Source organism: Passer montanus, unplaced genomic scaffold (assembly GCF_014805655.1).
Source record: "Passer montanus isolate IOZ18808 unplaced genomic scaffold, ASM1480565v1 scaffold143, whole genome shotgun sequence".
Classification (NCBI taxonomy): Eukaryota; Metazoa; Chordata; class Aves; order Passeriformes; family Passeridae; genus Passer; species Passer montanus.
The window spans coordinates 212,344-227,996 of record NW_024361275.1 but is presented as its reverse complement, the minus strand read 5'-3'; the positions used below and the strand labels follow the sequence as shown (position 1 = coordinate 227,996).

General features: G+C 42.3%; 1 protein-coding gene across 13 annotated transcripts in view; it reads left to right on the top strand.

The window, feature by feature from the left end:
* Positions 1-15,653, top strand: part of UNC13B (unc-13 homolog B) — a 205,800-nt gene that overhangs the window by 155,356 nt on the left and 34,791 nt on the right. For all 13 annotated transcript variants that reach the window (XM_039700720.1, XM_039700724.1, XM_039700732.1 and 10 more), the window contains 5 exons: positions 578-712; positions 1,512-1,645; positions 2,546-2,631; positions 9,999-10,125; positions 15,223-15,319. In XM_039700720.1, the coding sequence (XP_039556654.1) occupies positions 578-712; positions 1,512-1,645; positions 2,546-2,631; positions 9,999-10,125; positions 15,223-15,319 (579 nt within the window). The remainder of the gene's footprint in view (positions 1-577; positions 713-1,511; positions 1,646-2,545; positions 2,632-9,998; positions 10,126-15,222; positions 15,320-15,653) is intronic.

Here is a 15,653-nt window from a genome sequence, read left to right as displayed (position 1 = left end):
AGCATTTTCCTAAAACAGTGTAACAATGAAATAATGAAAACAGCTGCTGTTGCAAGAGGAGAGAAGGCGTATCAGTTGGCATGTCCCTAATGATTCTGGTTGCTTTAAAATTCAATAAAGCCTCTGATGAAAGATGTCCTTAATGAAAGCTTTTTGTATTTAAAGGCAGACAAGTGGTCTTTGGCAAGACTTTGCAGATCAGATGTAAACTGCTCTGCATGCTTCCAATGCTGGGGAAGATTGCCTGCAGGCTTTGTAATAAAGTCCTATAAATTCAGCAGAAATTGTGTGTTTGGCTCAGGCTATACACATATCAAGCCACATGATCTGTCTGTTCTGGGGAATCTTCCTTGGCACATCAAAATCTCTTTTATGCTTCAAATGGTCCTGTGGGGAGATAAGTGTTGTCACTGCTTTTTTATGCCTGTGGAGAGTGATCCATTTGTGGTTTCAGGTCACAAGTTGCTGAAAGCAGATCCACCAAGCCTTGAGTGGTTTCCAAAACAGTGATGTGTCTTTTCCCTGTTTGACTTATGAACTGTGCTTTGTTTGACTCTCTTTGTTGTTCCCTTGCCAGGTCCAAGAGCTGCAGAGTCCACCCCGAGCTAGCCAGGTGGTGAAGGACTGTGTAAAAGCTTGCCTCAATTCCACCTATGAGTACATTTTCAACAACTGTCATGAGCTGTACAGTCGGGAGTACCAGACAGATCCTGTGAGTAGCTGATAAGCAGGCAGAAATTGAATTTTTTCTGTTTTTCTTAAGATAATAACAAAAATACTAATTGATACAAAAAGCCAGCACAAAGTCGTGTGACTTGTTATCTTCTGAATGCACAAAATTTGTAATCAATTAATGAGCACTAATTAGTAAGGGGAAGATGATAATTGTTTTACACTAACTAATTATGATGTGTTTTGCCAGCCTCAGCAGTTATTTGTGAAGGGAAGGTTTCATATAGCTTTGAGCGAGCGAAAGCCAATTACAGCAAATGTAGGCTGATCAAGGAAACTGTCATTAGCATATGTAAACCTCAAGGACTGAGATTTTACCTCAATTTCAGGCACCCAGTATCCTGCACAGGGTTTAGGAGGTGCCTCTAGACACAAACTGTTCTCAAATGCATGACAACTCCACTGGCCTCTCTGTAGTAATGCACACACAGCATGTCAACAGGGATACAGTCACCAACCAGGTGCCTAAAGAGCAAGTATTTGGAATAGGCTTAGGGCAAAGGATGTCTCAGCAGGTCTCCTGGAGCCTAGCCTGCTCCTGGCATGGTAGATGACAAAACAGGATTAGTTGGGTTTGAGACCACCAGTTAGCAGCATGTTTTGGTGTGTTACTGTGTTTTGCGTTAGATCAGACAAGTTGCCAGCAGTCATTAATAATTTTAAGCTCTTTGGAAGAAAGAGTCCACTGGTGTGCTTGGAATTTGCATGGTGATCTGCATTTGCCGGCTTTTTCTTTTCCCTTACCTTTTATGCTGGTTTTCCAATGTCTTCCTTCTCAGAACAAAACTCAGGACCTTCCTGCCGAGGAGCAGGGCCCCAGCATCAGAAACCTTGATTTCTGGCCCAAGCTCATCACTTTGATAGTTTCCATCATAGAAGAGGACAAGAATTCTTATACCCCAGTCCTGAATCAGTAAGAATCTTCCGTGTCATGTTTGGCTAATGCTAGTCTGTGTCTGCTCTGCTTCATTTGTTAAACTGCTTTCTATCTCTTCTGTCACTTGTGCATTTATAGAAGTACTTATCTTGTCTGTCTGTCTTTCTGTCTTATCTGTCTCTGTCTATATAAATAACTTTTTGATTGGGATGGAAGAGTTTCAAAAGGTTCAGTTACGATGGCGTTCGAGCACAAACACCCTGATTATTACAATCCTGAACTCAGGGAGGCACCTGAAACTGGGGTGAGAGTTCTTTTGGTTTTTTCTGATGTTGAGCAGTTCTGGGGTGCACATCAAGGTACACAGTAGTGCTGTGGTGCCTTACACTGTGGCTTAGGAACATAGTGTTCAGTGCAGCACTGGGAGCTTGCACTGAGTGGAGTTTGCATAGCATTGGAAGGGACCCATTGGAAATGGGTCTGTTTGACTGGTGGATACCCCTGTTACAATCCCACAAGGCAGAGAGAGATAGAGATCCTACAAGGTATTACACACAAAGACCTGGATTGTGCCCTAATCATAATTGATCTAACATGATCTGTCAGCCTAGTAACCCTCAAAAAGGAGAAAGAAAAAAATTAACAAGGAAGGGGAAAAAAGTGCAAGGGCATAAAGATCACATTCCCAGAATGACTGGGTGCACCTCTTCTAGGAAAGACATGCAGGACCTGTCTTTTTGAGTTAAACTAATTTTTTTGTTTACTTAATCTGTGCCACAGAGTCTAGTCCATGATCTCTTATTTTCAAATGGTCCTTTAGGGTGAAGGAAGCATCTCTAAGGTTGAGATTTTCAGCTTGTAGCATAGCTCAGAGCTAAATAAAGAAGTGCCCTTTGCTTTGATGTATGTCAAAGCCTTTTCCAAATGTCCCCTCAGGTTTCCTCAGGAGCTTGCAGTTGGGAAGATCAGCGCAGAGGTGATGTGGAGTCTTTTTGCCCAGGATATGAAGTATGCCATGGAAGGTAAGAGAATGTCTCACTGTTGTTAGCTGACTTGTTGCTGGTCTCTTGTTCTCCGTCGTTTGATGAAATTGAGGCTTAAACTCGTGCGTAGCATCACTGATTGGAGCTGGGATTTTTAGTGTTTGTTTGTTCATGCACAGCTGGTTATGGGTGAGAACTGAGGCTGAGATCTGTATGAGCTGTAGACCTCCATGTCAGGCTGTGTTGCAAGCTGTTCATTGACATCCCAGCTGGTTTGAAATCAGAAGTTCCCTTTGGCCTAGAACTTGCAATGGCTTGGATCATCAGCCAGCAGCAGCTTCGTCTTCCATTGTGCTGTGGTAGAAAGGGTTGGAGAAGTTGGTGGACTCTGGGTTGTGCCATGGCTCTAGTTCCCTGGTTAATACAATACAGGTTGTCTAAGCCATTAGCAGAAAGATACTGTTACAATAATTCCTGCTGCAGACGTCTCCATTTCCAGTTAGTCTTTGCATAATTCCATCTCCTAGGAAGGAGGAAATTTTACTGTTTCTGAAAATGAATTAGGCATGAAAACCCAGCAAATTCCTAAAAGGAATTCTTCTTGCAGTACTCTTCTGATGCTTGGTTTCTGAACTTGATTTTACTTCTATACATTGATTTTCACAATCTTACCAACTTTTCACAAGTTTCAGAGAGCATCCAGCTCCCACTGTCTCTGCAGGGTTGGGCTTTATGATCATTTGTAAGGTGAGACTGTGATAAAACATAAGTGCAAGTGCTGTCTGCGGCATGCTAGCTGTATTTGTACTCCAAACCAAAGTCAAGCTTCTGCTTTTGGCCACTCACAAAATTTTGCTCAATCCACTTGTCCCCACTTTGATCTGAACTCACTTACAGGAGTGACAGCCAATTAGACTCTTCAGATTGCTAGGACAAAAATGCTGTCAGTAAGACAGCTGCGTGCATTTTGTTCTTTGGAAACAGTCTGTGGGGTTGCTCTGTAGGTGAAAAAGATTGACTCCATTTATTTTATTAATCTCTGTCAGTGCAACAGATGTAGAGACTCTGCTGTGGGGGAACAGTCTTTGCCAGGTGAAGGCTTGAATCTGACATGCTGCAGGGCTGGATGAAATGTTCTCAATTCTGTGTTAGAAACTTTTTGTATATGCTTGTACCCCACAGTGCCTTTGTCTTGTGAGGTCAGGCTCATGTTAGAACAGACGCTGGGAAGAAGGACTGTGACCTACTAACTATGTTGAAGAGTCTCTTCTGTAGTGACTGTCGCTGCTTGCTCATGTGTAAGAGATAAGGCAATTGTGATAATTTCATGTTCTCTTTCCCTAGAAACCGTTTGCTCCTGCAAACCCTTTTAGCTCCCCTTTCAATTTTGTCCTTATTTGTCTAGGAGGAAAGGAGCACCTCTTCTATGAAGAAAGACTGAGAGAATTGCATTTGTTCAGCCTTTGGGGTGGCCTACCTGGGGTACCTGAAGGGAGCCTACAAGAACAATGGAGAGGGGCTTTTTAGAAGAGTTATTGTCACAGGGCAAGGGGGAATGGCTTCCAACTGAAAGAATAGATTGAAATTAGGCATTGGGGGAAAATTCTTCCCTGTGGAGCGTGGTGAGGCACTGGCACAGGTTGCCAAGAGAAGCTGGTTTTGCCCCATCCCTGGCTGTGTTCATGGCCAGGCTGGCCAGGGCTTGGATCAGTCTGATCTAGTGGAAAGTGTCCCTGCCTATGGCAGAGGGATTGAAATGACATGATCTTTACAGTCCTGTCCAACTCCAGCCACTCCATGGTTCCTTCTGCTCCTGTGTGCTCTCCTTCAGGAATTTATAACGTTGTTTGCTCTCTTGCATGTTAAAAGCACCTTTATCTGCAGTAGTGAGAATTGCAATTGCATGTCTCCAGATCTTGTCGCTCACCTTCCTAAAGGTTGCTCACCCTTTCTCTGCTGTATCCAAAGTGCAGCTGTATGACTGTCGAAGGGGACATGAATTTTTTTTTCTTTATTTGGTTGTCAGTGCCCAGATTAGCTTGGTCTCCCAGGTTTTCTCTGTTCATGTCTCATACCATGTCCCCACTGATGACTCTGGGCTTATTTTACCTTTTCCTGATATCCTTCTGGTCACTTGTGAGCTTCTTAAGACAAGTATTAGTATCACCCATGAGTTCCTCAGTGTATAGTAAATACTTGCTGAAAAGCACATCCCTCTTCAGAATATTGGTTACAAAAGCTGATACAAATGTTGCTGGTGGACAGGAATTTTGCATTTTTAACAAAAATCTAAAAACTGCATGGTAATTTATTTGTAGTCTAACTGTTCAAGTTCTGCAGGAGGGTTGAACAGTGATAGAGTCTGTGTTAGGATGTGTCTTTTCCAAATATATATTCAAGAAATGCTTAGGGTGCAGAATTCTATTTGAGGCAAGTGTGATTCCTCACACTGCTTTGCTCTCCAGAAACTTGTGAAGATAACCTTTAGAACAAGCTCTACAATAATTCAATTAAGGGCCTTACTACATATATTTTAACTACAGATGATTGCATTAGCTCTCTGCATTTTTTTTAAACTAGGGAAAAAGGGATTAAAGGAAACTGATTAAATGATGTGTAGGATGATAATTAGATTGGCCAGCCTCAGCTCTTGGCTCTGTCATTTCTCAGGTTCAGTTGCTGGTTTTACTACCAGTTAACCTGCACCAGGAGTTTCATATTCCTTTTTGCAGTTCGTGGCATAATCCCTGGTTACATTTCTTTTCTGCTCTGAGAGCAGGAGCTCTGCAACAAAGCTAATCTGTTTTTTAGAGATATGTGCACATGAGCACAGAGTATAAAATTTACCCCTAATCTTCTTCATGGTGTTTTCCCTTATGTTCTGTTCCTAAGTTCTGGATAACATGAGCTCATTCACCTCACCAAGTGGTAAGTTTGTGCTCTGTGATGGAGCTTGTAGCTGTGAATAGACAAAGACTTTTATTTGTTACCTGTAGTTTTAGCTCTTTGGATGTAGTATGTAACACTACCTCTAGAGTTCTGTAGTTTTTATGCCAGAAATAAACAGATGTGCAATGAAGACTTGAAAGACCATACTGCTGCTGCAGAAATGGAGGGCGCGTGCTGTAAGGAGACTTCGGAGGAGAAGGAGTTTAGACCTGGCTGCGTGAATCTGCCCCCTCCCTCCTTCCAGCCTGATGCTTCCACACTGCTCTCCAGTAGGCAGTGTGGAAGAGACTTGGGAGGTTCAAGTGGGAGATGGCTTCTCTGAGCTGGAAAGCAGTGCCTGGCTGCCTGAGTTTTGCTTCTCACCATCATGCCTCTCCCAGCTGGAGCTTACCCCTATATGCACTGTGCAGCCTGTGCAGGACAATGCATAAATACTAATTTATACCTAGAATGTTGAAGGATTCAGACCCGAATTTGTGCCAGCCTGTGGATGCTTTGGACACCTTGTGGAGAGTTAGATTGCCATTATGGACAATGGTGAATCATAAAAATGAAACACATATTCTCTGTATAAATCAGCAGCTGGTAGCAGTAGCCAAAGCAGCACTGTGCTTGACTGCTGGGTATTATTCCTTTGGCTGTCCAAAGGAGACTCAGTATCTGAGACACAGCAGAATCTCCAGAATCTACCCTGCTTGTTTTCTCCCTGCTGCAAAGCAGTGATTACTCAAGGCACCAGGCACAGCAGACCCAGCATTTCCCTGTTTGCTGAGTCTTTGAGAAGTGTCCCTTGTTCCCCATCAGCCCAAGAGTAAAACAGGTTAGATACACGTTGCAGACTTGGTTGGCAGGCTTATGTTATCATGGAGTCACTATAGGGTAGAGGTGATTTTCCAAGCTATACAGTTGGCTTCACCCCTGGGACACTGCCCAGTGCTCAAGCAGCTGGATAGCCTCTGTTAGCACACTAAGTTTTCTCGTTGACCCCCTGAAACCTCTGTCACCCAGAAATCACAAACACCCCGAGCAAAGAGGCTTCTTCTTTTCCTTTGCTAAGAACACCTTAAAACACAGTAATAGAAAATCATCGTCATCCTTGTCAGCAACATTTCATCTTAGTTTGGACACATCAGTATTAGGAGAGCTGCAAATTGGAAATATCTCTGATAAGAAAAGAGACTGAGTAGACTTGGCAGGTAGGATTGAAATAAATCATTCTGCCACTTTCTCACTTCTAATAAGGAGAAGGGGATCAGAGGCACACACAGATGCCAGCTATCGAAAGTGTTGACACTTCAACAGCCCTGGTACCTATTAGAGTTTCTTTACAGAAATTTGGCATTATTTGCTGGAAGTTAAGACATGAAAAATAGGCTAACAATCAAGAAAAAAAAATCTGTGATTGAGGAGTGTGTAGGTAGAAGTCCTGTTCTCTACCTGGAAAGGAGAACTGGACATAATACTAGAAAGTGTGCTGCTAGGCAGCAGTTCTCTATTAACGCCTTAATATTATGGCCTTGGTTACTCCAGAAGCTTTTCTCTGAAGAAGGCTGTTTGCAGCTGAAAACTGCTAAGGAATTGTGGAAGACTTACAGAACTCTGTGGTCTTTTCAGGGTAAAACACAGCCGTTGCTGCACGGTATCTGTGTCCTGTTCTGCTGCTGCTGCTAAGCTCTTTTAAAGCTAGCAGGTTATAAAGCAGAATAGAAATGTTCTAAGACTGATGGCTGCCAGGATCTTCACTTTTTTTAAAATGGGTTTTCAGTGTATGCCTCTGACTGATGTGTTTTGATGTCACCTTCAGGTGTTCTTAAACATTTCCACTTACAAAGGAAGCAACTGATCAAAACTGTGTGTGGTCCATTGAAGGGGGAAGGGGAGATGATGCCAGCTGGGGATGGGGGGGTTGGGTCTTTGTTGGCTTTCTTTGTCCTCCAGAATGTTTGAGCTGTTCATTCTTGTCTTCCCTCTATCACAAGCCCCTCCTATCTTTCGAATACGTAAAGTTCTCTTTTATGGCGGTAAGACCTCTCCTTTCTTTTAGTTTCCTGTAATTTACCCCTTAGTGTCAAGTATCTACTTTAGTGCTTAGGTGGCCAGGTAGTCCTAGTAGCTGTACTTGGGTTTATGCTTGTGGCTGCTTCGCAACTTCTTCTGCAACTTAGAAGTATTTTAGATGTCCTAGAAAACAGGAAAAAGCTTGAATTGCTTGCTTTTATTTCATTGTTTAATTTTGAGGAACTAAATCTGATTTAAGTCATTTTTACATCTAAGTCAGACCTTTTCTCAGCAGGAACAGCACTTTCCACGTGTGGGAGCAGCAGCTGGCAGCAGCACACATCCGAGATAATGAAGTTATAATTGTCCATTGGTTTCCTCACTCACAGGGAGCAGAGCAGGCACAGTTATTGCTCTGTTTGTTGCCAGTTTTAGATCTGCAGAGGGAGTTCTCATTTTCTTCTACCGTTGCTTGAAGTGTAGCAGAGGGTCAGCAGTTCAGATGCTGAGTATACTCCTGCTTTCTTAGTGCTCAAGAAAGATATGAGGTTATTAATGTAAAACAGGAATGGACTTTACACAGTTCCCTGTGGAGTGAAATGGACCGTACTACATGTAATTTGTCCATTGAACCATCACTCCTGAGGATTATGTTTCTCAGATATTGGGCATTTTAATCTCTTTAAAACAAAGATTGGGTTTCTCTTTTTTCTTTTATTATTTTTCCTTTTTTTTTTTGAGATTGTATCTGTGTGAGTCTGTGATGTGAGATAGGAGGAAATGTGTATTACACTCTTACAAAAGCTTGCAAACAAACCACTGGAACATTCAACTGCTTGACAGTTGACAAAGGTTTGTGGAAAAATTTGGCATGAACATTTCTGTGGATTTTGTGTTTTCAGTTGGTAATTCACACTTGATTTGGATTCTTGTGCATATTGATGAAGGTTCATGAGGGATGTGGAAGTTTCTCAATGTGTTAAATTAGTTGCAAGAATTCACATTTACCTGAAAGTAGATAATGTTGTAAGATACACATGCCTATCAGTTAATAAGCCACTCAGAGTTGAGAAAAGTACTCATTTTTTAACATAGCTGAAACCTGTCTGCACATAAGCAGTGATGATTGGATGATTGGAAAGTTACATCAGTGGTGATGCTTCCATTTTAAAGGTCAAAAGAAGAGTCTAAAGTGAAATACTGGGGTAAAAACCTGAGGCTAAGCCAAAATCATCTATGTTTTAGTATAATATCTCACATTGTAGTCAGGGACTAGCAGCTTATGTGGTGCTAGAGTGAACAAAGAAGCTTGGCACAAAGCGTATTCCTGCTGTGAAACTTGGCAGAAGAAAGAGATGGATACAGACAGGAGGCACAGGGGAGCAGTAGTGCAGAATTGATCACCTGATGATGCAGGGTCACAGTACAGGCAAAAGTCAGCTGCTGAGTCCTCTTATCATGAAAAAGGAATTAACTTTATTCTCTTCAAGGAAGAGTTTGAAGAAAAGCAGTGCAATAGAAAGATCTGCCTGTGTAAGCACATGAGGGGTGGCTTGGGAGAAAGCATTGAGCTGATTTTGGGAGAATTTAGCAAGTATTTTAAATACATAATTGTGGGCTGATCAGAGGTGGGAGTCAATTACTGAAAGATGGTAGTGTGGACGTAGGCTGTGAAGAGCCTTAGGAGTGAAAACGTGGACCATACATTTCTCCTGATAAGGAAGGGGAGCAGTGGTCTGTGGAGATGATCTGTGCAGAAACTTAGGTCTGACTATGGCCAGTGCTTTGTGGTGTAGGTGTGTGGGAGGGGTTGTGTTGTGGAGGTACAGGCATTATACAGGGAGAAACTGCATTTTCCCAGCATTGCCTGGGTACAAAAATATAAGGAAACCTGGCAGGAGGAAGAAGCTCAGCAGCAGTCCCTGCTTTCTGGAAGAGAAATACTAATTATTCCAAGTGGGAGCATGGAAGGCTCCATTTCCTGTGTAGTCCATTTGATCTTGTTTGAGTCACGCTGTCAAACTCTTGGTGCTTTCTACTGTTGTCTCATAGGGGATGTAATGTAACACATTGCTATTGCCTTTGTTTACATCCAAGAATGAACAGATTTGCTCGCCTTGATTTTTCCCCTGCAAAGATGGAATCTCAGCTGTGATATGTTAAATGAAAAGGCCATGAGACATTGCTCTGTTTATATTGATGTGACAACAAAAAAATGTTCAACAAATGCAAGTATTGATTAGAGCTGCAGAAAAAAACTCTAGAACCCCAATAGCCCCAACCTCCAAGAGCTCCTGCCTGCTGCTGGAATTGTGTTGTGAAGATTTTGCTGCTCTATAGATGCTTCATCCTCAACACCCTTGTATTCTGCAGACATTCTTCACAAGTCCTTCCCATGCCTGATGTGGTTACAGTGGTGAATTCAAAACCTAAATGCTTTTTTTTCCCCTTCCTTACAGAGCATGAGAAACACAGACTGTGTAAAAGTGCGGACTATATGAATTTACACTTCAAAGTGAAGTGGCTGTACAATGAATATGTTCGTGATCTGCCTGCCTTCAAGGGAAAAGTGCCTGAATATCCAGCGTGAGTGTTTTAAGTCTCCTGTAGTAAATCCCTGCTATCTACTTCCTTTTGTTACCTTGGCGGTAGGGTGGCCATTTGGATCTCGTGTGGCTGCCTTCAAGATACATAATTTCTTACCTGTTAGTTTTCTGTGTTTGTATGCATGTTTTTCCCCTGTGGTGTTCTGTGCCACTGTGCCTCACCCAGCTCAGTCCATTATTGTGCAATATCTTCCAACATTTCCAAAGTTTAGCAATGGCATGGACGGACTTAAAGCTACTCTGTGCCTTCAGTGTGGGCAGTTCTTGCATAGAAGATCTGTATCTACAGATATGCTTTATGTATATATACTGTATGTGGATGTCATTTGTACACACACACACACATTTGTAAGTAAAGATAATGTTTTTCTTAGTAAGACTGGGTGGCTTAGTTGGAAGCATCAGATAAGCTGTTGCTCTTGAGCTTTAAGCAATTCTTTGCAACTTCTAACTTTAAAAGAGCAACAATAGATTTCAGACCTGGAGAAGTTGTAAGGAGGTTGTAAGAAGGTGTATGAGACTAAAAGGTTGTCTGAGCAACCCGGAGAAAATGGTGTAGCTAGAGTCCCACACCTGCCTCAAGCAGCAGCAGGTATCCTGGGTCTTAGCGGTGCTTTTACTGGTTTTCAGAAGCTTTCAGTGATGTTTGCTTCACAACTCCTTTTATCCTGTGCTTCACTATTACTCCTTCACTGGGTTTTGGGGATTTAACATACACTCTCCTTTTCACCCCCTCGAAATCTTCCTTGCTTCAGTTTGTGCTTGTTATAGCCTATATATAGGCTGTATGTAGAGAATAAATTGTTCCTGCTTTACAAGAGGAAAACACTTTGCTCGTGCTTCTTTATGGTATTCTGCTGGTTCTTGTTTGTTCCTAACTTTCCTTCTAAGTGGGGTTTACTCACCTCTTTCAAGACAATTTGTCATAACATTTGGCCTTAAATATTGATGCTTTATCTAGACCTTGCCATGCATTGCCTTGCAGGCAGTGCTGCTGCTTTCATGTGCCACGTACTGAGTTGAAAGCAATCTTTTTTATTTTCTTTTATTCAGAGATATTGCTGACTAGTGATGCTCCCAGTGGGCCACTGGCTGGTCTGCAGACACCCTTAGCATTATGTCCCACCACACTGCTGTTCCCACCCTGTACATGACTGTTCTGTGCTGTCTAAATGCAGCACTTTTCCCCTCTTAACAAACACATTTTTCCTGGACTGTGTTTCCAGTTTGGCACTTTGAATTCTCTTGCCGTGCTGTTGTGCATGCAGTCCCTCAAGCCTGGTGCTAGCTGCATGTTAATCAGACTTGAGGCAGTTGGGCATAATTGCTCGGTGTGGGCTGTGGGCCTGATTAAGAAATCAGGTCAGCAAGAGACATAAGCTGCTCACTGAGCAGGGTGCTAGAGTGACAGTCTCAGAAGCCCCTTTCTCTTTGCTGTGCCTCTAAGTCAGGGCAGTCTCATGCAAGCCATCAGATATTCTTAATCTCTCATTTTCTCCTGTATAATCAGGATAATGATGCTCGGTTTTGTTCTGCATTCTGTTCTGCTCTGCTGGCCTTTGTGGTAGAGCTTCAGTGCTCATGTGCATTTGCAGCCATTGGCTTTGTTACTTCACCCTCCTATTTTCAGTACAATAGCCAAATGGTCAGACATAGGTGATGCTTATCTCAACCGTAACTTTCACCTGTCACAAAGTATCCCCTTGATATGAATTGTCCTTTGATTTGTTTCATCACAAGTGTTTTTAGCCTCAGAACTTTGTTAAACAAAGGAATCCACGCATCAGGTTTGCACATTAGTAAACTCCATAGATGAAACTAAATTGTTACTCTCCAGACAATGGTTGGGCTGTTGATGCCTCAGGTTTTAGCTTTTATATTTTTCAGATTCTGTACTGCTTTAGTGTGTAGTTCTGAGCTTCATATTAGGGGATAGTAACTCTCTTCACAGAGTAGGGAGACAAAACAATTCCTTCTCTAGCTGGGGACCAAGGACAAATGATCCAAATCTCAGGCCCAGGAGCACAAACAATGGCAGAATGAAGAGAGAAAAACAGGAAGGATGAGACTTCATAACCTAAAGCTATAATTGGACAATTAACTCCAATATCCTAATGGACTAGAACTTATAAAAGTGAGAGACCTTGTGACTGGTCGTCCATGTTGTGACCATTTTGGGTTCATCGTGGGTGTAGCTGGGCTCTTGTACTACCCAAGTTGTATCCATTGTGGCCTTTTAATAAATACCTACTTTATTCTTTAATTCTGTCTAGCCTGTGCTCTACATCAGCCTTTACAAGGCATCACTGTCTGTCTACTTGTCAGATGAAAGGCTATCCACAAATTTACTTTTCCAGTTTATAAACTCTGTGAAACTATGTTCCTTATAGCCTTGAGATATGACTGAACAAAGTGCAGGGTCCAAAGTATTGAAGTTGAAGTTTTTATACTCCCTTTATTTTCTGAAACTCAGAAGCGTTTTCTGAAATGGAAGTAGCTATGTAACTAGGAGTGTATCTTCAAAACTTCTTCTCTGCTAGCTAAAAGCTGTGAAGTGTCAGTTCCTGAAAACTCCAGCTTTTTAGGTGTGTAAATACATGTTCTATGCTTTGTTTAAATACTGATCTTAGTGTGCAGATAGCAGTGTAGCTCTGCTGGAGACTGCCTCCTCTCTGGTGGGGGAAGATATTCCTTCCTTTGAGATCCTGTTGACTTATTCTGGCTCTCTTCATCAAACACAGTATTGATTATTTTACTCATTGGAATCCTGCCCGCCTTCTTGCCTCAGCTTTTGCCAAGGCACAGAGATTATTCCTTAGATACCCACAGCAAATGAGCAATATTAATTCACCTGCAGAGTGTGACCCTGAGGGAGCCAGGCTCATGGCCAAGCTGAAATGGTAGCCTTTTGTGTTACCTCGCTGTTGTGCAGCCAAGAGAGGTGACCTTACATTTAGTCCTGAAGTGCCACTGCCTTTCCCAGCAGGCAGGACTGAAGTGTATTCTGTGCAGACCTTGTTTGGAGAGTTTGGCTGTGCCATCTGGAGCCAGGCTGTGCTGACCCCTGTGAGCACAGAATGTCTCTGAAGCAGCACCGTGAGCTGCTGCTGCTGTGTGAGTCATTACAGCGTTTGCTTCCTGACCAATAGTTGAAGCAGATGAAGGAGAAGATATTTGCCATATAACAACATTTTGAAGCTATTTCTGCATGAAATCAGATTATTTTTATTCATTTCTGTGCTAGATAATTTTGTATATTGTTCTGGATATGTTGCCTTTGTAGTCCTTGGAGTCCTCCTGACTTGCTCAGCAGCCCAAGCTGATAGTAAAATATTATAAGAGGTATTTGGCCTAAGATAGTTCTAGGTTTATGTTACAGCTCAAAGCATAGTTTGGCCCTGAATGTACACATGGACTGGAAGTATTTGTAAATTATTTGCATCTCTTAGGTTTTTGTGTCAGCCAAAGGACAAAATTGAGGCTGGCTTTGCAGATGTACTTACAGAATTTCCTGATCTAAGTGGTTCATTCAACATTCATGATAAACCTCTTCCTGAAGGTAAATGCTTTCTTTTATGAGAGGGGGAGCAAATATGCCACTCCCATCCACCTGTACCATTTCCTCTGCCACCTTTGCTTAGACTATTTGGTAAGATAGTTAGGTATACCTAGGCACTTGATTTTGTGTAGCAACATATGGTATCCATAAAAATGGGCAGTGTTCTCAACAGCAAATGGCCCTTTCTTGTTAATGTGGTGCAATAACTAAGGATGAATGATAATTAGGAAGTTGCTCTCCTTCTCAGAGTGAAAACTGTGGCTTCTGGCACAAACAAGTAATCTTCCCTGCACGTTGACCTGTGACATGTGAAACAGTCAGCAGCTCACAGCCTTGGAACTGTGAAACAGGTGGAAGATGTATAGTTGCTTCCTTGTGAAGTGCCTGAGCTCCTTCCTAAGGCTTAAGCTGTTTAAAATACACTATTGCAGTTTAAAAGAAAATGTTGAAAGCTTGAGAAATTTGCAGCAGACTTCAACATATGCTGACTTTTAGGAGCCTGAAGTGCCATTCAAAAGGAATTCTTCCAGAATACAGGAAGTCCATATGTCTGTGACAGTGTTCCACTGTTGCTGTCTATAATACATAGGGCTACATAGACAGGTTGCTGTTGGCATTTTAACACTATGTCAGTTACAATTTCCAATATTAGCATTGATGTGCTTTATATTTCAAAGTATTTTAAGGCTATCTAACATGCTCTGCCTGTGAATTTGCTCTTGATCTCCCTCTTATGTCTGGCACATGCTTTCATGTTCTTTGCAAATTCAGCCCACAATTAGCACAATCTCCATGAACACAGCTGCCTGTGTAAAGAAGGCTGCATTCTCTAGAGCTCATATAATAATCTTTTGTTTGGACTGAACTACACGTGGACACTTTTTTCTCTTGTTTGTGAATGGTGTTTAGTAATATTTGAAATTAAGATTTGCTTCAGCTGTGCTGTGTTGGCACTTGCCTGCAACAAACTCTAGACAGACATTTAAATAAGGTTGTAAGTGCTATGTTACTGCTTAAACACAGGCAACAAAAACACACACACCCCCTTTTGTACTGTGTCCCTTGGAGCAGAGGACAGAGAGACCAGCTGTCAGATCCCATCACTGAAGCTGTTTCTCAGCTTGCCTATTTTCACACTGCCTGTTTGGTACATCCAGGTGAGCAGCAGAACAGGTGCCTGTGGGTCTGGAGGTCTTACTTGTGCTCTCTGGCATGTGGATGGAATGGAAAAACATGACAAAGTGCTTTGAGGTGAAGCAAAGTGAAAGGTGGCTCTCAAGAGGGGTAAAGGGGAAGATCCTAAGAAGAGAAAAGACAGGAAGAAGGACAAAAGCAGCTCAGAACCAGGCCAAGTGATGCTACAGGCCCTGTTAGATTGTGTAGAGGTGCAAGTATATTTGGGAACGTGGACTGCACGCACGGACAGCAGCATTCAGACATCTGACAGCTTTCACAAGCCTTGCTGGGGTTGGGGTGCTCCCCATCCTGCTGTAACTTGCTGTGTTTGCTCCCCTGCAGGTGGTTTGAGCAGTTTGTGATGCAGTGGCTGGATGAAAATGAAGATGTTTCCTTAGATTTCCTGCACGGTGCTCTGGAGAGAGATAAAAAAGATGGGGTATGTAGGTTACTATTTGATGCTACATCATAACAGTGCACAGAACCAAATAAAAGCAAGTAAATTCAGCTGTCTTATAAATGGAGGATGTAGTGCTTTTTGCTTGCTAAACAACTGAGAAACTCATTTATTGTAGTACTTTACAGGTCACAGAGAACTTTTTAATAGCAAGGTGCATATCATTCATTTTTGTCTGTTCTGCTGCTGTTAATCTGTCAGCCAGTGGTTTGGTGCTCTCTCAGCTCTCTCTGTTAGGGAGAAGTAATTGAAATTGAAAATTGAGGCACTTAGCATGTACTTAGTCATGCAGTGAGAATGTGACCTTAATCCACTG